We start from the raw sequence: 23,266 nt of genomic DNA, 5'->3' as shown, positions 1-23,266 counted from the left end.
AGACTGGAGTGAGCCAGCCATGCAAGCATCTCCCAGCAGCACCAACAGCCCATAGGCCGGGCTGAGGCACTCCCAGTGCAGCCGGGCACAGGGCCCAATAGTGGATGCCCCCTTCGGGGCTTCCCTAGCGCCAGAAGCTTGTCATCAACTCCCATGACCAACCCTAAGTTTGGCCTGCAGACCTGTAAGAGGGGCGTGGATTCCCTGGCTTGAGGACAGGCTCTCTCCAGGCCTGGACACCCCAGAGAGGACCCTCTAATATACACTCAGTGCCAGACTCGGCCCATCAGGCAGGGCTCGGACAAGAGGGGGTGGGAACAGCCTTACCTGAACTTGTTGGTGAGCTCTTTCAGCATGAAGAGGGATTTCTTCAGCTTCTAGAAAGAGAAAGAACCACAAATATCTCAGCACAGAATTTATAAAAGCAAATGCTGCTTCTTTTCTTCTGGTGGCCCATTCAGAACTGGCCACATCTGACAGAAGGTCCAAGATCCACAAATGCAAGTTGGTTGATGTGTACCTGGCTAGGGCTCAGGGACAAGTCCAGCCTTAGCCACTCATGTGGCCTTGACCCTCAGTGGGGGGCCCGGAAACAGCCCAGCCCCCACCCCACCCAGCTCTGTAGAGGGTTTCCTGATGGGGGCGCGAGTGAGCCTCGCTTCCTGTTTGGAATTGGTGAGAGCAATAACTGTTCCTGTATTTTCTAAAATAACCCTGATTTCCCAGGGACTCAAGATTATTTTAGGTGGTACATGACCACCTAGCAGATATAGTGTCAGATCTCCTGGTAAGATAGAATTCTCTCCTCTGTAATTTTTTTTCAGTTATTCCCACTTCAACTTTTTGTTGTTGTTGTTGTTGTTGTTCTCTTAAACACTAGGGACAAAGTCTCACATTGGTAGTGATGGAGCCTTAACACCTCTCTGATACTTGCCTACTATTTTTTTTTTTTTTAAACCCTAAGCAAGCCATGGTCAGCTAATAGTATCTAGCTAAAATTCAATAACTCTGTTTGGCTTTCATTGAATTTGTGAGAGTGAGATAGAGTTTCCTTTAAACATGAATTTGAAAGGTAGGTCAGTTTGCTGAAATCTATGAAGTATGTCGTAGGAAAGGTCACACGTGCATATGGCAATCATTACGAAGGGCACAGGCAAATGGCTGACGTTGGGCAACCAGAGTGATCTGAGCACTCACCCCCAAGTGTCCTCCTCAGGATATGCTGAACCCCCACATCCCTTCCTTGGGCCCTACCACCCCCCAGACCCCTGGGACCTGGGCCACCTACCGCTCCATTGCCGGGGGAGTCTCCGTTCCCAAAGGTGCTGGTCACCACCAGCAGCAGCTGCTCCTCCTCCAGGCTGCTCAGCCTGTACTCGTCCATGCAGAGAACCTGCATGGCACCGAGGGTGGGCATCAGCCCTGGTTCCCAGGCTGGAGCCCTCTGTGCCCTCCCCTGACACCCTGTGCTTTCCCGCCCCGACCCAGGCCCTTAGCCGCCTTCATCACCGAGGCCCCCCGCCTCCCCCCAGCACAGGTGTGGCACAGAGAAGGCGAGTGCCTAACAAATTCGTCAGATGAACCCCCTTGAATACATGGCCTCAATTCTCCCTGCCTCCAGCCCCACCTCCACCATGTCAGCAAGCTGGGGGGTCTGCCTCCAAACTACTGCCCGGCCCAGATCAAAACACTTCCGCCACTTCCGCGGCTATTTTGGATTCTTAGTGCATGGACATCTTCCACCAAAATGGGGTGAGCAGGTTACAAAAATGACAACTCCTCTGGCACCTCCGGAACCCAGACACTTTGCCTGACGCTAATGTCAGGTGAAGGGTGTCACGGCCTCCCCCTACCCGGGCCCACCTGCCTTGGGAGGCCTGCAGGGGTGAAGAATGACGTCCAGCACTGACAGGATGGGTGAGCCACCCTCTGGGGTTTTATTTGTCTGCACTTTATTCACCCTTTGCCTCCTTCACATTCAGCACTGCACCCTGTAGGGAAGGTGTGCAGTGAACGGCAATAAAACTCATCTAGAGCAGCTCATGGAAACTGAGACTTGGGCTCATTAGGAAAGTGTTTCTTGCCCGACCAGTGTGCTCAGTTGTTGGGCATCGACCCATGATCCAGGAGGTCACGGTTCAATTCCTGGTCAGGGCACATGCCTGGGTCATGGGCTCGATCCCCAGTGAGAGCATACAGGAGGCAGCTAATCAATGATTCTCTCTCATCATTGATGTTTCTATCTCTCCTTTCCTCTCTGAAATTTATATATATTTTAAAGAAAGTGTTTCTCAACCTGCATTCCCTGGAACACTCTGAAAAATGTATCAACTGTGTAAGTTTGAGAACCCCTGGACACACCTATCCTCCTATGTGTGATTTACAACGTAGAGCCACACGTCCAGGCTCTGAGACGTCCTGGAGCAGAGCACTCTGACTTTCCCAGACTTCCCTGAACACAGGCAGGGGAACGGCACACGTCCAGCCGGGTCAGGTACCTTGGGGTTGAAGGCACAGCTGAACAAAGCCCCTAGGTCCTGGGCCAGCGTTTCCGATTTTCCCGTCTCCGTCGCAAAGAGGATGGTGGCTCTGACTCGGGACGCCATGGTCTTGCGCATCAGCATAGAGGCAAAGAGCACGGCTCTGGGGGGACAGACAGATACTGTGCTGGGTCATCTTTCCAGAGGAAGATGGGGGCCCAGGAGGGTGGGAGGGGACAGTGTTTAAAGTGGGCAGATTGAGTTAAAAGAACCCACGTTTCTCACCAGCTATCAACCCTGACTCACCACCTTCTCCTCCCCTCGCCCACTCCACCTGCTACTTAGCCCCTTTGGGAAAATGGAGGAGAGAGGAGGTTGGGACAATAGTGACATGTGACCCTTGGAATTGGTGTGGGGACCTCTGGGAGCCAAACTCCATCAAGATCACTTCTTTGTTCCCTGCCCTTCAAGGCCTAGAAGGGCAGGCTGACTGGAAGGAAGATGTCAACACTGGCCACGCCCACTTACTTAACCAGGACTTGAAACCGAATCTCTCTTCTCTGGGGCCTCCGCTTCCTGTCCTGCCAGAGGTGGGTTTTCCAGGCCTCCACCTTCAGGAAAGAAGGCAGATGTGAGAGCCAGGCCAGCCCGAGCTCAGCGTGGACTTGGGAATGCTGGTTGAGCATCAACCCATGAACCAAGATTTCCCCCATTGGATTCCTATTCAGGGCACATGCCCGGATTGCGGGCTCAATCCCTGGTAATGGTATGCAGGAGGCAGCCAATCAATGTCTCTCTCTCTCTCTTATGGATGTTTTCATCTCTCTCTCTAAAATCAATAAAAACATATTTTTTTTAAAAAAAGAATACCTTGCCCTAACCAGTTTGGCTCAGTGGATAGAGCGTCGTCCTGGGGACTGAAGGGTCCCAGGTTCGATTCCAGTCAAGGGCATGTACCTGGGTTGCAGGCACATCCCCAGTAGGAGGCGTGCAGGAGGCAGCTGATCAATGTTTCTCTCTCATTGATGTTTCTAACTCTCTATCCCTCTCCCTTCCTCTCTGTAAAAAATCAATAAAATATATATATTTTAAAAGAATACCTTTACAAAATAAATAAAAAGTATTAAGAATGTCTGTATTCTTGGTCTTTCCCCATATGTCCTACACGAGTGAGCATGCACATGCACACGCGGATGCACACGCATACACATGCATGCACGTGCACATACATGCACACATGTGCAGACACACACTGTCTCTACCCTTGAGCCCCCAAGACAGAGACAAGAGGAAAGCCCTCTGTTACCTGGTAGTAGTAGAAAGGGGACAGAACGTAGTTTAACATCTCCTGGTGGAACACGGGGGTGATGCTTCCAGAAATGGGGGGCACCAGCCAAATCCAGTCGGCGGGGCAGCCCCCTCGGGACCGGTACTCATTCTGCATGTACTTCATGAAGGACTCTGCAGCTGAGTGGTGGTCCATGATGGTCACATTTTGCTTCTAAATCAGAAGGAGGCAAGAGGGGGAGTTGAGACAAGGGACGGGGGAATCTGGAGAGTGGTCGGTTGACTGCAGGGCTCCCAGGTAAACCCTGGGAGGCCTGGAAATCTGTAAAATGGGACAGCAATTCCTCCTGGTCCCTTCCTGGTGGCTGAAAATAAATATCCAGAGGAAGGCACGCCGAAGGAGCCAGAAAAATCACCATCACCATGGTCAGCCCACAGATCAGATGGTGGCCTCCTATTGGCGCTCTGGGGCAGTGTCCAGCTTCTCAGGCCATGCCCTCAGGTCTCCCCAAATTCCCAGCTGATGGCTCTCTCTCTGGATGCTGATAAATCAAACCACAGCGCATTTTTGTTGGGAGAGAATCCCAGGAGTCACTTCCCCACGGATGTGGCTCTCTTGGCCAAGAAGGAACTAGACCCCTCTGAAGAGGACAGAAGCACTGGGAGAACCATAGTGTCTGGAAGACAAGTGACCAACATCCTAAAATTAAAAGCCACGGGGTCTGAGCTTCCCACACTGACCCAACAAGGGCCACACCCTCAATGCCAGAGGCAACCCATGCAGCCAGGAGACACTTGCTTCCTGTAGTGGTTCCAACGTTGGCCTCTTATTGGCCCTGTGACCACAAGTCATTAGTTCCTGAACCTCACTAAGCCACAGTTGCCTCGTCTGTAAAGTGGGGATGCTAACAGTTCCTCATGAGGTTATCGAAAGGATGCAATACGTTATTACAAGTAAAGCACAGAACGTGCCCAGTAAAGTTAGCTGCTGCTATTATTTCTATCTGCCAGGCAGTGCATGAGGCACTGGCATTATAGACACGAAAGACACGGCCCCTCCATGCATCAGATTGTATTCTAATTAGGGGAGGAAGAAGAAAGCCCGTTTTTCACGTGGTCTGATAGCAGCTACGTGGAGGGGTGCAGGTGCTGATGGAGGGCAGAGGAGAGGGCTTAGCTCAGAGGCCTGGAGGAGAGATGGGGCTTCCAGGGACAGCTTATAAGAGGAGGTGAGTCCCGAGTGATGGGTACAAGTTAGGCCAGAGACAGGCATTCCTGGAGGAAGACACAAACATGAGTCAAGGCCAAGAGGAGGAGAGGAGCTACTAGTAGCTGATGGAGGTCCCAGGAGGCCCCCTCACACCTTCTAAAATTTATACATACATACACCATACATACGCAACTCCTGGGTTCCAGATCAGTTTTAAGCTCTGGAATGGATTGTTGTGATAATGACAGTAACAATAATAAATAACAACAACAACAACATGAGTGCTTGCTAAGTGTTCACCATGGGCCAGGCAGTTGTGCTAAATTGCATCTATTTCACTGAATTCTTACAGTCACCTAGGGAGGGGGGGACAGTTATTATCTCTGTTTTAAAAATTAGGAAACAAGGCCAAGGTTTTCGGGGACAGATCCGCATCCTGCCAGTGTCAGGGCCGATGCTGGGAGCCCCAGGAGTCAGGATGTGTGGTCCACGGGTGGCCCGTGGGGCCTTCCCAAGCTGGGCCAGCCCCACGGGGCTCTTCCTGTCCTGTCTCAAGGCCACCCCCTCCCTGAATCAAGCACAAGCTTGACCTACCTATGGGGTGACCTGCCCTGGGGAACAGCGTGTGATCGTAAATATTTACTGGGCGATTGTTTAATGTCAGCTCCCCACTACACTTCACAAGGACAAATGTTTGTCTGGTTTGTTCACCACTCACGCCTGTGGCCCAGCCTAGGGCCTGGCACATGGAAAACGGTCAATAAAACTTTGCTGAATGAATGAATGACTCTCTGCCCAGTGGTTTGGCCACCAGGGCACCTGCCAGTTTTGTGGAGATGGTCCCAACTTCTACAGTAATATCTTCACACACCCCATGCCTCCTTCCCAAAGGATGTGTTTATATGCGTAAGAGCAGCAGATGGTCCAGTGGGCTCAGTCTCACACAAGAACCAACCTGCTATGTGTAGGTCCAAGGGGTGGACACTGTTGCTCAGAAATAAGAGCACCACTGCTCATGTGGTTGTGGGCTTGTTCATTCACTCAACACACTTTTTTTTTTTTTTTTTTTTACCATGTGGCAGACACTCTTCTGGACTCTAGAGGTAGAGCAGTAAACAAGAGAGATAAGACATCTGCCCTATGGAGCTTTCATTCTGGGGTGGACTGGGGGTGGGGACAAAACAACAAAGAAAGAAAGAAGTAGATGTAGTATATATTGTCAGGAGCTAATAAATATTATGAAGAAAAATAAAGAGCGTTAAGGGAAGAAGAGAGAGAGAGAGGGTGGAGGTGGGGTGAGGGTGCCGTTTTATATGCATGGTCAGTAAGGAATCCTCTGAGGAGGTGACATTGGCACCTTGATGAAGGGAAGGGGCCGGTCGTGGGATGATTTGTGGGAAGAGTGTTCTAGGCAGCGGGAAAAGCAAGTGCAAAGGCCCTGAGGTGGGAACTGTATCGGTGAGTCCGAAAAACAGCAAGAATTCTAGTGTGACTGGGAGGTTGGTGGGAGATAAAGGCCCGACGGGAGAGGCTGGGGGAGGCGGAAGTGTAAGGAGGTCCTTCCTTGGTTTTGTTGTAAAGGGACGCAGAAAACAAGGTGGGAGGTGGGGGAGGCATTGGGTTAGCTAGCCATTGATTTCTTTGAGATGAGAACCATGACAGCCTATTGATATTGATAAGAATGACCCAGTGGAGGGAGACACTGGTGAGACAGGAGAGAGAAGGGGGGAATTTTCAGGATTAAAGTCCTTGAGAAATTGAGAGAGGACAGGATTCAGTGCCTAAACGCAGGGGTTGACCAGTCTTGGGAGGAAAGTAGCTGCCTGTTGCTAGAAGCCTGCAAGTTGTACTAGGAGACCTCGAGTTAGTGGGAGGGCTTAACTGTCTGTATCCCCAGCACCTAGCACCGTGTGTGGCGCAAGCTGGGTGTTCCATGCTTGTTTGGTGCATAAATAAATGAACAGCGCTGTCGTGGGAAGTCAAGCATGGCATGCGAGGCTGGGCCAGATGACCTTCTAACCAGAAAGGCCCACAGAACCCCAGTCATACCTGGAAACTGTGGAGCACGGCGACATTGATCTCAACGACAGCCTGGTCCTTCCAGAGCGAGGCCAGCTTGTGCGTTTCCAGGCCCATCCTTCTGCCCACCTCCTGCACAGGCAGAGAAATGGCGGTGCATCGGTCCTTGGGGCCAAACCACAGGCCCACACCTCCCGCTGGCCCAGCTGGACGGCCCTCCATACCTCCAGGATGTTGTAGCGCTGGACGTCACAGAAGTCTCGGACCCCGATCTCTGTGCCCATGTACCAGCCGTTGAAGGGGCACCCTGGGAACTCCAGGCCACCTGCCTCGAGCAGCATGTTGGACACAGCAGGCAGGGCGTACCACTTCAGCCCCAGCTCCCGGAACCACTCGTACCTGGCAGGGACACACGGCCAGTGGGTATTGGGGCCTTCACTTCTGCCCGCGCTCACCACCACCTCCCCGCCCCCCAAAAAAGCTTCAGAAAGAGTCAACCAAGAAAGCTCTTGTTCCAAGGGTTGATCTCTAAGTTCATTCCCCCTGGAGGGGTGAAGGGGTAACGAGGTGTCCTTCATTGATTATGCATTCATTCACTCATTCATTGATTCACTCAGTAGTATAGTAAGCATCAAGTATGTGACAGGCCAGTGCCAAATGCTGAGAACCCACATAACATAGTGGTTAAGGACGCTAGAGTCAGAAAGCCTGGCTTCAGGTTCTGCCTTACTGCTTACCAGCAGTGTGAACTTGGGATGTTATTTAGCCACTCCGAGCCTCACTCACCCCACCAACAAAATAGAGGTAATAGCATCAAACTCGTGAGATTACTGTGAAGACAGTACTATCATTCATTTATTCCAGGATATTTATAATTGAGCACTTACTATGTGCTAGGCACCCTGCTAGGTGTTGAGGATATATTGCTGAACAAGAAAGGCAAGACTCTGCCCTGGCTGGTGGTGCTCAGTGGTTAGAAAACCACCCCACACACCAAAGGATCGTGGGCTTGGTTCCTGATCAAGGGCACATACCCAGTCAGGGCACATGTGGGAGACAACCAATCTATGTATCTCTTTCACATCTATATTTCTCCCCCCCTCCCAAAAAAAATAAATAAAACAATGGAAAAATATCCTCGGGTGAGGATTAACAACAAAAAAGGCAAGATCCCTATTCTCAAGGAGTTTACAGTCTATAGACTCCAGTCTAGACTATAAACAGGCAAACAAACAAATAAATAGGAAAATAAAAACCAGGTGATGTGTTAAACAGAGGGTGGGGGCGCTACTCTAGATCAGGAGTGGCTTCTGGGAGGGGGAATACCACACTGACAAGAAGGAATGTACTCTGAGGAAAGGGCACGGGAACAGCAAGTCCAATGGCCCTGAGGCGGACTGAGTTCCGGATATTCAAGGCGCACACACAGAAAGAGAGCCCAGCCCAATGATGGCGACATAGTGAGTCTCAACATAGGCAGGTACTTCTGTGATTGTGAGAGCTCTCTGGAGCAAGGGCTGAACCAGATGAGCTCCCGAAGTCACTGTAACCTATGCTTTCATCACAGTCAGGCGAGGCACCGCTAAGAGAACTGGCAGGAAGGCAACAGAGGCCTGTGCTGCTCAGTGTGAGGATCTCAGAGCCCCACAAGGGTTCCTCTCCCAAGGTCACTGCTTCCCAAGCTCCTAGAGGCCCCATTTGTCCAAGCCTGCGCTTCCCCCTCCTCATCAATACACCCTCATAAGTCGGAAGCCCCAGACACAGTGCAGAGTCGCTGTATGAGGGTGACCAGGGGGGCCTTGAAAGCAAGCCCTTTGGGGCACCTGCTGCTGACTGGGCTTTGGAGGAGATGCAAAGAGAGGCCTGAGGATGGAGGTCTCCCTCAGGAAAGGAGGGGGACCTGCATGTTAACTCACACCCAGCACCCTCAGCCTGCTTACTTGGGATGTTCCATGGGCACCTCGAGCACAAGGTCAGGCGGGATCTCGAAGAGCTCAGGGTCGCGGCCACCGGCCTGCAGGACCAGAGGCACCACGTCGAAGCGGCCGTACTTGGGTTTCCAGCCCAGGTCAATGCACAGCTGGGGACAAGATAGGCCCGTGAGTCTGCAGACCCAGGCACCTCGCCCCCTCGAGGTTCCACTGTCACCCTCCAAGGCTGGACCTGGTACCTGGGTGAACTCCACGCAGGCAGGGTCCCCTCGGATGGTGCCATCAGGCATCTGGTAGCCGGCATAGCGGATGAGCTGGGAGTTCCAGACCCGGAAGTCGTGCTTCCCATCGCTCCGCTGGGGGAACACCGTGATGGCCGACCTTCCCCAAGACAAGGACCATGCTGTTTACCACCTGGCTCCGGTCGGGGCTCCCAGCCACCCCCCTCTGGTTCCCTGCCCCTTCCTGTCTTCCCACTCCCCAGTCCTCTGCACCAGCTCCTGCAGCTCCCCAACATGCCCAGCTCTCCCTGCCTCTGTGTAACCTGCCCCACTTCCTGAAATACCGTCTCCTTCCCTCTTCCATCTTAAAGACCCACCTCCATCCCCTCCAAATGGTTCCAAGTCTGAAGGAAACCAAGGATACAGGCTATTGAGGGTGGCTAAGCTCGCGGAGGCTCTGCTCATTACTAGGGCTCCCTAAAGAAGCCCGAGTCTCCGCTCTCTCTCTCCCTGGTTTCTCCTGGAGCCAGAGGCGCCACCCCTAAACCCATTTGTATCTTCTGGCTGAGCCTGGAGGTGGGTGGACCCCAGCCATCGCCTCGGCAAAGGGGCTCCCACCTGATGTTGCCGTTGTTGGTGGAGTAACGCAGGTGTCTGCAGATGTGCTCGAACATTTCCTGGGCAGTGGAACAGCTCCGGGCGTCGAAGACCTGCACACAGCCCCCCAGGCACGCCCACCAAGATCAGTGAGAACTCAGGTCTCTGGGATGATCAGAAGCTAAATCACGAGGGATCCGAGGGTGGGCCCCAGACCCCCAGGGCCACACACCAAGCAGAGAAGTGCTTCCTCATCTCTGCATCGACACCTCCCACCCCAGGGCTGCCCCGTCCAGCCTTTCTCCTGCTCTCCTAGGGGAGCCCACGCACCCCCACTTGGAAGATCCTATCAAAACCCCAGTCCCAAGAAAACTCGATGGCAAGCACCATGGATCCGGATTCCCGCAGCCCAGCCTAGTTTCTCTACAAGGTGAGCACATTGGACACCAGGCCTCCAGCATATTTTGTTACAGGCGGAGGTGCTTTCACTGGCATCGCTCGTCGATTTCTCTGTCCAAGGGCTTGCGATATTCTCCAGCAACACAAGACCCCCTCGAGGTAAAGATGTCCTAGGAGGCTACGCTAAAGAAAATGTTTTCTAGGGGCCAGGGATCCAAACAGCCCAGGCAAACCACCTCTCTTGCAGCACCAGGGCTTCCACAATAATAATAACAAGGTCATTTGGTTTCATGTTGGCCGCTAGTCTCCCAACTTGAACATCAGAGAGAAAGATCAGCTGGAAACCCCGGGGCTGACCTCGGACCCTAGGCTTCCCACGGGGGCCCATCTTAGGCTCAGGGGTGTGCAGAGAGAAGCTGAGGCCCCGGGTTCCGTCCGGGAGCCCTGGGCACAGCTCTGCTTGGCTGTTCGGGGGGCCTCTGCCCAGGGCCCGCCCATCCGCCGCTTCCTCTCCCGCTAGGCTCTAGGGAAGTGCACCTGCAGGTTGGACCACTGGATCCTCCCGATGCAGCGCGGGGCATTGCGCCAGGCCTGCTTGGTGGCGTAGATGAGCTCATCTCCCGTCAGCTGGTAGGTTCCTGTTGTTTCTATCTCCTTTGTTACAGCTTCCACCCTGGCCAGATGTTCCTCTATTTTTGCCCTGGGGGACAGGAAGACATCAGGAAGATCAACAACGAGATAGCCTTACACGGGCATTGATTCAAGCCGCAGACGCAGGAACTGAATTAGGACACCAGGAGGTCAAGATGTCTCCTGGAGACCGGCCCCTCCAGGTCAGCCTCATGGGTGCGTGACCTGGGCCCTGAGCTTAGAAGGGCCCCGCGCTTGGTCTCATGCTCTGCTGGCACTGTGTTCAAACTCGGAATCCCTTTTGAACAGGGAGCCCGCGTTGTCTTCGATTTTACACGGGGTCCTGCAAGCCATGTCGCTGTTCCCGATCCCAGCAGCACCCTTGTGGTTTCTGGGCACTGTTTCTCTAATCATGTACATCTCCGCTTGGCGAGCACGAGCAGGGAGTGCGTGCAACCCCCCTCAGACACACTCGAGACCCAGAGGAGCATCCATCATGCCACAGTCCCGTCTGCCTCTCGGCTGGGGAGCAGCCGACCACCTTCCCATGGTGAAGAGATGAGCCAATCAATCCCTCCCAGGGCATCTCCTGTGCACGGAGTACCTGCTAGGAGCCCGGTACTGGTGAAGTCACTCACAGTCGGTGTCTCATTGGGCCTGTGAGGGAGGCGTTTTTGTGTCCATTTTATCGTCAAATGTATCAAGGTTCTAGGAGGTTAAGTCCCCCCACAGGACGGGAGTGTGATAAAGAGCAAAGTCAGGACTCAGATCCAGATTTCCCTGATGCCACGCCCAGGCTCTTCACCTTCCACCTCCTACCCCAGGGGGCGTGCAAGCCCAGAGATGCTGAGGGCCTTCCCACGCTCTCCACAGGGAGTGGCTCTCAGGACTCCGCCTGCAGGGCCCCAGGGCCTGCTCAGGAGGAGCCCTTCACAGCAGGGTCCAACCTCCCAGCTCTCCACAGACCCCGGGTTTCTCAACCTCTGCACCTCTCAGCCAGCAAGGCAGGTGAGGTTTCTACACGGGCTCCTCTCCTCCCCTCCCAGGCTTCAAAAACACCCTACAGGGAGGAATTCGGGCAGAGAGGCTTTGAAACACACACACCACCACCACCACAACCTTGGGCTTTCCAATCAGCACCAAAAATGTTTGAAATGGCAACAAACAAAACTATTTAAGGAATGAACTCCTGATTAAGGAGAGTGAACAACTCAGAATAAATGGCCTTTCTGCGGATGAAGAGTGCCCCGACCACTCTTCCTTGATTAAGGAAAAAGCTCAAAGACAAAACACTTGACACCATTTATCTTCAAGGATACGCCGCTGCTGGGTGAAGGTTGAGGCAGCCCTTTCTCCCTAAACAAAGCTCCTAGCAACACTGGCTGCACGGCACCCAAGCATGGAAACAGCAGCCATGACCAGAACACAGAGGCCTCGTGCATACTTGTTACCCTGTGACCATATAAGAAAGAATTCTTTTTTACATGTTTACCCCATTCCTTTAGAATTTTATATTTTGCCACGACTTTCATATGGTCATGGTTCTGAGGCACTGAAAATGCTATGATGCCTATTAGTTCTGGAAGAAGAAAAAAGAAAGTGGCTTTTGGCATCGGTGAACTGGATTTAAACAGAACATTGAGCAAGTTATGATTTCTATCTATACATTCCTTCCTTCATGAAAGACCGAACCAGCCCAGCTGCCTGTGCCTGTGGCTGCGAATGTAATTATGGAGATGGACTGCCGTTTGTCCTCCACAGCCCCCAGGACCTCATGGGGGTCCCAGGTATGGACTTGTGACTGAGAAAAGGCTCTTCCCTCCGAGAGAAGCAGAGCAGCCCTGGGGCCTCCCCCAGCTAACATCCGCCCGGCTGCCTTCAGACACCAGCAGGACCTCCCAGGTCCAGCATGGAACATTGAGGTTAAAGCAGGGGCTCTAGTGCTAAGCTGCTGGGGTTCGAACCCTAGCTCTGGGACTTCTGAATGTGTGACTTTGAGTGGGTTCATCTCCTCCGCAGCCTCAGTTTCCATGTCTGAAACATGCGGAGGATAATAATGGTGCCAATCTCATCGAGGCGTGGTGAGCGTTACTCACAAGGCACTCACGCAGGGCCCAGAACATACTTAGCGCTCGGTAAGTGTTAGCATGGATACAGTGGCCCAGGGAAGCCCATGGGGAAAATTCCCAACCCCTGGTTCATTAGTCACCAACCTCACTGACAGCCCAGGGCGCCTGAGCCTCCCAGTCACTCAGCACCCAGCAGAGGTTCCAGTTGCACAACACACAGCCCGCACTCCCCTGCGGGAATGGGGCTCTCAGTCCAGCTGTGCGTTAGCATCGCCGGGAGAGCTTTGAAAGAACCTGGATGTCTGCTGCCTCCCCACTTCCTGGGGCCCTGACACTCGTGGCCCAAGGGACCCTGACATCAGCATTTTGCAATGTCCTCAGGCAACTCTTCTGCGCAGCCAGGGTTGAGGATCACTGGCCCTGGGAGGTCACATTTCTGAGGCACTGAAAATGCGATGATGCCTATTAGTTCTGGAAAAAAAGGAAATGGGCCCTCCCGGCTCAGACATTGTCTGGTCATAGGAGAGGGCATGTGGTCTCACCAGAACCGCTCTTTCTGCCACGGGGGTCCCAGGTGCACTTCTGTGGCTCACTTCATGCAGTGAAGTGCCACGTGGGGCTGCACTATAAAAGCCACACTCCCCGCCCAGCCCGTTAACCAGCCGATCCATGCTCTTGGCCATTCTGTCTCACAATCCCTTCGTGCATTTCTTATTTTAACGGTTTAAAGGGGCCTAAGTGAAAAGTCATATATTTTATGAAACCCAGGAGTGTAGAACCCCACAAAGTTCAGTGCAAAGAGCATGGCCTGCCTTCTCCAAGTCGGGTGGCATGAATTCTAGCCACTGGGTGACCTCAGGTGTGTCACTGGGCTTCCTGTTCATACCTGCAGAAGGACTTGGCTAGGTGGTCTCCAAGGTCCTATCGATTGCAAACATTTAATCACGAAAGGGTGCATATCCAGTCACAATCAAGGTGACTGTGAGCCAGGACATGGTTTGAAATCCTCACAACAATCTTATGAGCAAGATTCTATCGCCACCCCCGCCTGTTACAGATGAGGAAGTTGAGGCACAGAGAGGGTGAACAGATTTCCCAAGGATGCAAGACTAGTTACTGGGGGAGTCAGGATTCGAGCTCAAACAGTTACACTCCTGACCCACACTTTTAACCACCATTGCTCTGCCTCTTTGTCTTACGATTATGAAAACCCACTCTGGGGTCTTTTTCCCTCGGGAACCTGTGCTTCAGCCCTGGATCCACTGCGAATCTGGGAAGGAAAGGGGCCCGGAGTCAGAGGGAAGTGGCTGGAGACAGGAGAGCTCCCAGGAAGGGGGAGGCAGCGGGTCCTGCAAGAAGTGAGCCTTACTCTTTGAAGGAGCTGTAATATTGGTTGACAAATTCGATAGCTTGAGGTAGAAGCTCATCTGGGGAGGTAGGCTTGTCCCTGGGTCCTCTGGTCAAGCTTTTGGAGTTCATGATGGATCCCAAGCAACACTTGGACCTGCAAGCCAAATCCTGCAAAGAGAGAGGTGGGTGGTGAGGTGAGCAATTTTGATGGCCATCCTCTTCTCCGGGCCATGTCCTTCCACTCTGGCTGCTCCAGCACCCCACCATCCCTCTCCACCCCTTTGGCACCTCCTCCTTGGTGTCCACCAGGCTTTCTCCCCACTTAGATTTCTTTTCCTCTACTGGCTGGCCCCCACTGGGTGTGAGCTGAGGTTGCTCCCCCTCACCCAGGTTCAGCCTCTTGGTATTATTCCCAGCCAGCTCCAGACCCAGAACAAAGTCAACATCTCTATCCCTGGGGACATCTCGACTACCTTCCCATTTAAAGAGACTGATGTGGCTCCTGGGAACACACTATTGGTGTTCGGCAACAATGAACTGAAATGAGATGGTGCAAATCCCAAAGTCAGAGGGTGGCACAGAAAAAGTACTGGAAGGAAGTACACCCAAATGTTAACTGTGATCATTTCTAGAAGGTGTGGGAAATCATTCTGCTTTCACAGTCTTGAAATTTTCAATTCTTTCCCACTTAGATGCATCAGATAGAATGCATTCTAAATTTAGAATGACAAATGTAGGGAAATATCAAAGGGCCTTAAAGGACACTTAGTACAACTACTCATTGGATGCTTGATCCCCTTTCTAATATCCCTAAACTGGAGGCCTGGTGCACAGATTCATGCACCGGTTGGGTCCCGTGGCCTGGCTTGTGCCCTCTCGCAATCCGAGACCCCTCGAGGGATGTCAGAGAGCTTGTTTCGGCCCAATCCCCACAGGCCAGGCCAAGGGACCCCACCGGTGCACCGGGCCTCTAGTATGCATGTAAGATCTTTGGTTAATCTCTTCCTGCCCTTCTCCCTCCCCGCTTCCCTTTGAGATTCATCAGTCTGTTCCATGTTTCCATGCCTGTGTATTGAGTGTCTGCCCCTGGTCAGTGCACGTCATAGCTACTGGTCGAACAGTCGCTTAGGCTTTTATATATAGATAGCTCTTGAATCCTCCTAGTGATAGGAAACTCACTACCTCTTGATATAGTTCAGTTAAGTTTGAGCAGGTCTGTTAGAAAGTTCTCCCTGATACTATGCTGAAACCTGTGTCTCTGTGGAAAAGAATTAATTTGTTCCTGAAACCGTTGATATCACCTCTGGATTATCCATTATCCGTGAGGGGGGTTCACAGCAAGTTGGCCTCATTTACTTCCTACTGTTATCTATGAGGAACACAGGTCTCTGTTCCCAGCACCTTTTACCCAAGTGGAAGACGGCTTGCTATGCCCAGGGGGACATCTGTCTGATCCTCTAAGGGCCCTGATGGCTTCACCGACTTGGGACAAAGGTGGTTCCCCCTGAAGCCCCAGACTTCTCACCGCTTTGGCCTTGTGGTGAAGTGTGTCTTGGAGAGTCATCCCACTGCCCCAGTTTTTGACCCTCACGTGTCGTGGGCAGGCCGATGGGGGCGCATCCAGCTTAACCAGGGATTCTGGAGACTTCTAAGAGGGAGAAGAAAATAGGGATTTCCAAATGCCTCCAACTCCAGGATCCCATGGGTCTCTCCCTGGCCCCTGGGCCCTGCTTTGGCTTTGGGTAGGGGTGGGGAGCTAGGGTGGGTAACAGGCCAGGGTGTCGGTCCATGTCCCTCCCCGCTTCCCGGCAGCCTGGCCACCTGGACCAGCGCCTGCTCGGAGTTCCAGGTGCCTGGGCCACTGGCCAGGCTTCTCTCCTCACCCAAGACCCTGCCAAACGCTCCCTCAGAGGAATTGCAACAGTGGGGACTAAGATTAGATGTAAAGGAGGCTACTGTCACAGTCAATACCGCTGAGAACAGAAACCAGGATGAGGAATAACCTCCCACTGCCTCCACAGAGGCATTTAAGAAAATGAAAACCGTCTTCTCTCCCAGCCCCTCCCCGCCCCCCCCCCCCCCCCCCAATTCTCTGCCCATCTCCCTGGAGCACTGAGGTCCAAAGCACTTAGGGAAGAGAGAACCATGGGATAGAGGCTGGGGCTGGGACCAAAAGCCTCAGCTGTCGAGTCTGGGGTAATGCCACTTCTGACTCCATGATGGTCTCCTCTCACCCATGCCAAGTCCTCCAGGTGCCAGTGCACCTTGGGGACCGCCACTCCGGATCACCACGGATCATCCTGCTCTCCCAAAGCCCTTCCTCATCCCCGCCTGTGTCCCCTGGGTCTCCACTCATTGCTCAGACACCAGCTTCCACCAGGCTGCTCAGCCTGCACCTGCCTGGGCGAGGCGGGAAGGGGCTTCCCACGCCCCTGTGACTCACTGACCTTTGCCGTCCCCGTGAAGGGCTGGGGGGCCTCGTTCCGGTGCTTGCTGAGGCTGTGACACTTGGGGTCATCCTGTGTCACCGGACTGTGAAAGGAAACAACTGTGATGAGATGGCGTATCTGAGGGCAGAGAGGGCTCTTAGAGTCCCTTCTGCCAGCCTGTCACTTGATGGGTGAGGGGACCGAGGTCCGGAGAGTGGGAATGAATTGCTCATGGTCTCCAGCCAAGGAGGATGTGTGTATGTAGCGGGGGAAGCAGTCAGCCAGATCCAATCACCCCACCATCACCACCCTCCCTCCTCTTCTTCTCTTGCCTTCCCTCTACAAAGCCAAAACAACATGAAGGGAGGTGAACCAAAGCTGGGGGCCCAAAGGACAATCCACAGAAGCTTCAGGAAGATGCCTCCCTCAAAAGCTGAGTACAGCCTGGCCAGTGTGGCTCAGTGGTTGAGCATCAACCTATGAACCAGGAGGTCACAGTCATATTCCCGGTCAGGGCACATGCCGGGGTTGCGGACTCGATCCCCAGTTGGGACGCACAGGAGGCAGCCGATCAATGAGTCTGACCATTGATATTTCTATCTCTCTCTCTCCCTCTCCCTTCCTCTCTGAAATCAATAAAAGTTTGGTGTTTTTTTTTAAAGCCAAGTACTATTGTGGGTGGGCAGACAACGGCTTCTCCCAGCCCAACAACACTGTCCACCACCCACTCATTTTGGAGGATTGGAGCATTTTTATTTAAAGCATTCGATTTGTCTCGGTTTATTTATATATTCTAAATTTTTATTATGAAAAGTGTTAAACATATACAGTCAAGATAATAGAATAATGAACCCCATGGGCCCTTCACCCAGATTCAACCCAATCAGCAATTATCAACCCATGGCCAGCCTGTTGCAGCTCCACTGCTCCCGCCCCCACCATCAGTCTAAAGCAAGTCTGAGAGGCCCTGTCGTCCTTAAACATCTCAGTAAGTGTTTCTGGAAGATAAGGGCTCTTTAAAATAAAACATATTGGTTACATTTATCTTAAAACAATAGATTTAAAGAACTTAGCCGGGCCCAGCCAGTGCAGCTCATGGTTGAGCATCTACCTATGAACCAGAAAGTCATGGTTCGATTCCCAGTCAGAGCACATGCCTGGGTTGCAGGCTCAGTTCCCAGTGTGGGGTGTGCAGGAGGCAGCCGACCAATGTTTCTCTCTCATCATTGATGTTTCTATCTCTCTCTCCCTCTCCCTTCCTCTCTGAAATCAATAAAAATATATTTTAAAAAAAGAATTTAGCCTGTCCTTTGGAGAAAACCCTGATAGTCTGAAATCACTGAGAAACCATTGGTTCTGGTTTAGGATTTCAGGTTTGTTCTCCCGGCAAATGCTGCAGGGAACAGAAGACCTGTGGCTCCCCTGGCTGCATACTCATGAGCACCCTCCAAGCATCACACCCCACACATGCCTCCTCCTGGGGTGGGTCACACGACAGGGGCACGTTAGTAGGAAAGCTGGTTGTGTTCCATGTTCTTTGCACTATTTCCCGGGGTGTGCACACACATCAAGGGGAAGCGGGGTGAGGAGGGTTACAAAAGGGCCTCTCAATTTCCACTTTACACTTATCTGTGATGTTGGAATATGACAAATGGGCATGCATTGCTTTTATTACTGACAAAAGTAATATTTAGGTTGTGCCCAGTTTCTCCACTAGTATAAACAACACCCCAAACTGTGAACATGGTCTGATTGTGTGTGTGTGTGTGTGTGTGTGTGTGTGTACTAGTAAAAGCATAGAAAAACACAGTCAATGTTAACAGTGACTAGCATTCAGTGATGAGAGCATGGACATTTAAAATTTTTCTTTAGACTTCTCTGCATTTTCCAACTTTTTACAGTGACCACAAACTCCTTTCCCCAATGGGGGAAAGTTTTTGAATTTGAAAATGAATAAACAAAGTGACGCACAGTCACCTCTCTCCCCAGGTTAGCAGATTTCTTTAGACCAGCTGTTGGGAGATGGGTGACCAGAAGCCAGAGGAGCATGTGAAGGTTCTGGATACTGACTGACCAGCTCTTGCACTGTCCACTCGGACACTCAGTGCAAGTTGGGCAACCACAGCTGTGCTTGGTCCTGCTTGCTCCTTCGTGGCAACAGGGGACCCTTACGGTCCTGCCCGCTGCCAGCGCGGTGCTAGCTCAGACCGGGGACCAGAGCTGCAGTCTGGTTTGGGGGAAGCAGGGGCTGACCTGGTCCTGACTCGCCCGCAGTTCCCACTCCTCCCTACCCAGCCACCGAGGGAGGGGGTCGGGGAGGAGCTCTGGAAAACGGATCTTATTTGTAAAACAAGAACCTTCTTGCTTTCTTACATCTGTCCTACAGGCTGCAGCAGCCCCAGTGCTGAAAAAGCCTAGCAAGCTTCCCAGTGCCGAAACACTCACCATCCCACCCCAGCCCTTCTGGACGCGGCTCGCGGGCGCACGCGGGCCTTCCCTGGGTTTTGTGGCTACTGCACTGCAACCTCCTAGGCGTCCCAACCGAGGAGAACACTTTAGTTTAGGCGAATCCTCATCGGATTCGAATATTCCAACCCTCCTGTTTTCACGGGAAACCGACGCTCAGAGAGGGTCAGCGCCACGTCGGGTGGCAGCCCGATGCCCGCGCGGAGCCGCCCGCCTCCCTCCCGGGGCGGACCCCCCGGGGGCAGTACCTGGCTCGGCGGGAGCCGCAGGCCGGCTGCGGCCGCAGGATCTTGCGGAGAAGCCCGCAGAGCCGGGGCCGGGCCGCCTCGCACGCCGCGCTCAGGCCCTCGCGCATGGTGGCCGCTGGGCGCAGTGGGCAGGGTCCCCCTCCCCGCTCCTCGCCAGCCGCTTCATAGCCGCCGACCCGCAGCCCCGCCCCGGGGAGGAGCCAACGGGAAAGTCGGCCTGGACTGGGCACAGGCTCCAGCCCGTGGGGAGCCCCGGCCAGAGTGTCCTGGCGGGACCCGCATGTCCGCAACAGGCGTCCGCAGGGAAGTCTGCCCTTTGGATGCCACTAGAGTCTGGTGGCGAACCTTTTGAGCTCGGCGTGTCAGCATTTGAAAAAACCCTAACTTAACTCTGGTGCCGTGTCACATATAGAAATTTTTTGATATTTGCAACCATAGTAAAACAAAGATTTATATTTTTGATATTTATTTTATATATTTAAATGCCATTTAACAAAGAAAAATTAACCAAAAAAATGAGTTCGCGTGTCACCTCTGACACGCATGTCATAGGTTCGCCATCACTGCACTAGACTTCCTCTGGGCTAAGCCCCCCTGGGCAAGGACTGCGTAGCTCGCACTGTAGTGCTTTACAGTTTACAAAGAAACCCTTATCCTGTTATTTCATCTACTCCTTACTGAATGCACTCAAGAAGGAAACTCTATATTGTCATCCCCGCTTTGTAGGGGCGGGGCGGGACAGAGAGGTTAAGGATCTTGCCCAAGGCCACACAGCAGCCCCAGGGCCCCCACCCAAGCTCTCTCCTCTCACAGGGCTGCCCTGGGAAGTGCTATTTCTTTTCTGCACGGTCAGTGTGATTCCAGGAAGGAAGCCAAAGAAAGAGCAGGACTGGGGGATCACTTTTAGTGGGAGACATGGGGGGTGGGCAGTTGCACCAGGAGCCCCCTCAGGTCCTTTCCCGGCTCCTGGTCCTTGCGATCTGGACTTTGCTCCCTCTGTTCCTGGCTCCTACCCTGGAAGCAGGAGAACTCCTAGGGTCCAGAGAGGCTGGGCAGCAGCCCCTGACCTTAGAGTACACAGAGCCGTCCTGGACATATTCCAGTACGTACATTTAACCCCAGCCCAGAATACAGCGGAATGAAAGAAGGTATGCATTTACTCTGAGCCAACTGCAACCCAGCTCAACCGCGTTCCAAGTCACATACGATAGGTTCTGGCTCTTATTTTTTATACCTGAATGGATTTGGCAATGACTTTTAAAAATAAAAATATATTAACTGGTTCCCATTGCTTTCAGTATAAAATCCCCTTTGCAGTGCTGCTTCCTCTTCCAGTAATAGCCTCCCCCACCCCTTGCCCCCACCTCCCTGCAACTGTAGGTTGCAGTCCAGCTGGGCCTACCTCAGAAGAGCTCCTAGTGCCTCCTCGTTCTTACATCTGTCCTACAGGCTGCAGCAGCCCCAGTGCTGAAAAAGCCTAGCAAGCTTCCCAGTGCCGAAACACTCACCATCCCACCCCAGCCCTCCTGGACGCGGCTCGCGGGCGCACGCGGGCCTTCCCTGGGTTTTGTGGCTACTGCACTGCAACCTCCTAGGCGTCCCAACCGAGGAGAACACGTTAGTTTAGGCGAATCCTCATCGGATTCGAATATTCCAACCCTCCTGTTTTCACGGGAAACCGACGCTCAGAGAGGGTCAGCGCCACGTCGGGTGGCAGCCCGATGCCCGCGCGGAGCCGCCCGCCTCCCTCCCGGGGCGGACCCCCCGGGGGCAGTACCTGGCTCGGCGGGAGCCGCACCTCCTACCTCCTACCGCTCCTGTCACCCCAGCCCAATGTATAGAGCTCGTTAACCCCCCATTCTGCATGCACTCCTCCCCAAACCAGTGAGGAAGGCACCATTTCCCCGCCCCTCCCTGACAGCAGGAACTGGGTCTCTTCTCTCTCCCTTTCCCAGCCCAGCATTTGGTAGGCCCACAAGGAGAACCCATATCCTGTAGAGCTTATGAGTTTGAATTTGGTTCAAACCTCAGTTCCACCACTTTCCAGATATTGACCTTGAGTAAATCATTCAACCTTGTAAAAAATAAATAAGGATAATAAGATGTTGGCTAGGATGCTGCCCCAGTTCTAACCACTGGACTCTATAGCCTCCCATTCTCAAGTCAAGGATTCCACATTCCCTTCCCATATACTTCCCCTGGAGATTCCCATCTCCTGCGGGCCAGGACTGTGCCATGTTCCTTCCTTTTTCACACGGTATCAGGCACAGTGAGGCACACAATAAACAGTGGTTGCATCAGATTCCAACAGGTACCTCCAAGAAGCAACTAGATCAGACCTGACATCCAAGAGATGCCCTCCAGTGAGAAGCCAGGATCAGAGAGAGGAATTGTGAGTTGGTGGCGAAGGGTGAGGGAATGAAAGCAGAGAGGAGATGAGCAGAAGGTGGAGGTGGCAGGGGGAACCTTACCTGTAGGGAGCACAGATGGTTTCTCCCATATTGTTGTTGACATCTGGCTCCTTCGTCAAGTGTGACTTAGCTTGGAACAGGAATTTCCAAAGATGAGCCATGTCTGTGGTTTTGCAAAGCAGGTCACTTCCCTGGATTTAAACTCAGAGGTTCTTCTCTCTGGGGCTGAGGAAAGGGAAGGAGATGGTGACAGAAGGTTGATGAAGGGTTTACAGAACCGGGCCTTCTCAATAGGGTTGGTTTCCTAAAGAATCATACAAAAGCTAACATAGGTCTTGAGCAGCCACTTCAGCAATGCTGGCTTTGGGGATCCTGTGGATACAGACTTTAATTCTACAAAACTACATAACAGTCTAAAGGAAAAATGCTGGGCTGAAGCTCAAAGGTCAGGGTACAGCCCCCGAGAGGTTCCTTTACAGGACCTGCTAGTCCACCTGACTTGAGCAAGAGTTATCGCTGATTGGCCCTGAAACTTGGGTGCCTTTGCCTGGGGCTGCAAGGTCTTCTCCAGCAGCTCTAAGTAACAACTGTCAACTGTCATTTTACACAGGTTACTGGGGAAGGCATTCAAGTTGTAGCGGCCTTTTAAGATGTTGCAATTGTTGTCGATGCTACCTTTTTAAAAATCATTTGGGAGGGAAATAATTATTTGTGAAAAATGCACTCAACTCTTAATATTTGAGATCAATCATCTCCTTTTAAAAAGACTAAAAGGAGACCTCACTACCTCGACAGTGGGGTCAGTGGTTGAGCGTTGACTTATGAACCAGGAGGTCACAGTTCAATTCCCGGTCAGGGCACATGCCAGGGTTTTGGGCTCTATCCGCACTAGGGGGTGTGCAAGAGGCAGCTGATCAATGATTCTTATCACTGATGTTTCTCTCTCTCTCTCTCTCTCTTTCTCTCTCTGAAATCAATAAAAGTATATTTTAAAAATAAGTAAGTAAGTAAAAGGAGACTTAAGTGGAGGCCCAGGTCTGGGCTGGGCTGTCGCCAGCATACCTCCTCACTGGTAAAACCCCTTACAGTGGGAGGCAATGTGGTCCAGGTAAGCATCTCAGAGCCCCTACTGGTTACATGACCTGGACCAAGTTATTTAACTCAGATTTATTTCTTCATCCATAAAATGGGCTTAATAAATATCCATCTGCAAAGAATTTATTCAGGAGGGGAGAGGTGCATGTTATAAAAATTGGATTAAGATCATCTATGTTGTTTAAAAAAAAAATCTTAGATTACTTCTCACTCTCCAGTCTGAAATTTCCAAAAAGTGTTTTTCTTGCAATGTAGCAAGCTCAGCAAATTTTTGCAGGAAAAAGAAAAATCTGAATAAGATGCCCTGTTCCAATGGCCAGGCCTCATGTTGACATTTCTCAGGCTTTCCACCAGTTTATCTTTGCAGGCAGAAAATTCCCAAAGTTTTCGGAGCCTTCCCAAACAGGAAGAAGCAAACCCTCTC

The 23,266-nt window shown here is 52.4% G+C and overlaps 1 protein-coding gene across 1 annotated transcript in view; it reads right to left on the bottom strand.

Moving 5' to 3' along the window:
* NOS2 (nitric oxide synthase 2) overlaps nucleotides 1–21,908 on the bottom strand; it is a 33,216-nt gene extending 11,308 nt beyond the window's left edge. Inside the window, 15 exon segments of the mRNA XM_070392933.1 lie at nucleotides 328–377; nucleotides 1,289–1,393; nucleotides 2,499–2,643; nucleotides 3,009–3,091; nucleotides 3,787–3,981; nucleotides 7,027–7,128; nucleotides 7,221–7,395; nucleotides 8,937–9,076; nucleotides 9,167–9,308; nucleotides 9,767–9,858; nucleotides 10,682–10,844; nucleotides 14,213–14,361; nucleotides 15,719–15,841; nucleotides 16,641–16,725; nucleotides 21,808–21,908. Coding sequence (XP_070249034.1) covers nucleotides 328–377; nucleotides 1,289–1,393; nucleotides 2,499–2,643; nucleotides 3,009–3,091; nucleotides 3,787–3,981; nucleotides 7,027–7,128; nucleotides 7,221–7,395; nucleotides 8,937–9,076; nucleotides 9,167–9,308; nucleotides 9,767–9,858; nucleotides 10,682–10,844; nucleotides 14,213–14,361; nucleotides 15,719–15,841; nucleotides 16,641–16,725; nucleotides 21,808–21,908 — 1,850 coding nt within the window.
* Between the last annotated feature and the right edge of the window lie 1,358 nt (nucleotides 21,909–23,266).

Source organism: Myotis yumanensis, unplaced genomic scaffold (genome assembly GCF_028538775.1).
Source record: "Myotis yumanensis isolate MYYU_CA2020_CCGP unplaced genomic scaffold, mMyoYum1.0.hap1 SCAF_16, whole genome shotgun sequence".
Classification (NCBI taxonomy): Eukaryota; Metazoa; Chordata; class Mammalia; order Chiroptera; family Vespertilionidae; genus Myotis; species Myotis yumanensis.
Note: the sequence above shows the minus strand (reverse complement) of the source record. Positions and strands in the feature narration are given on the sequence as shown.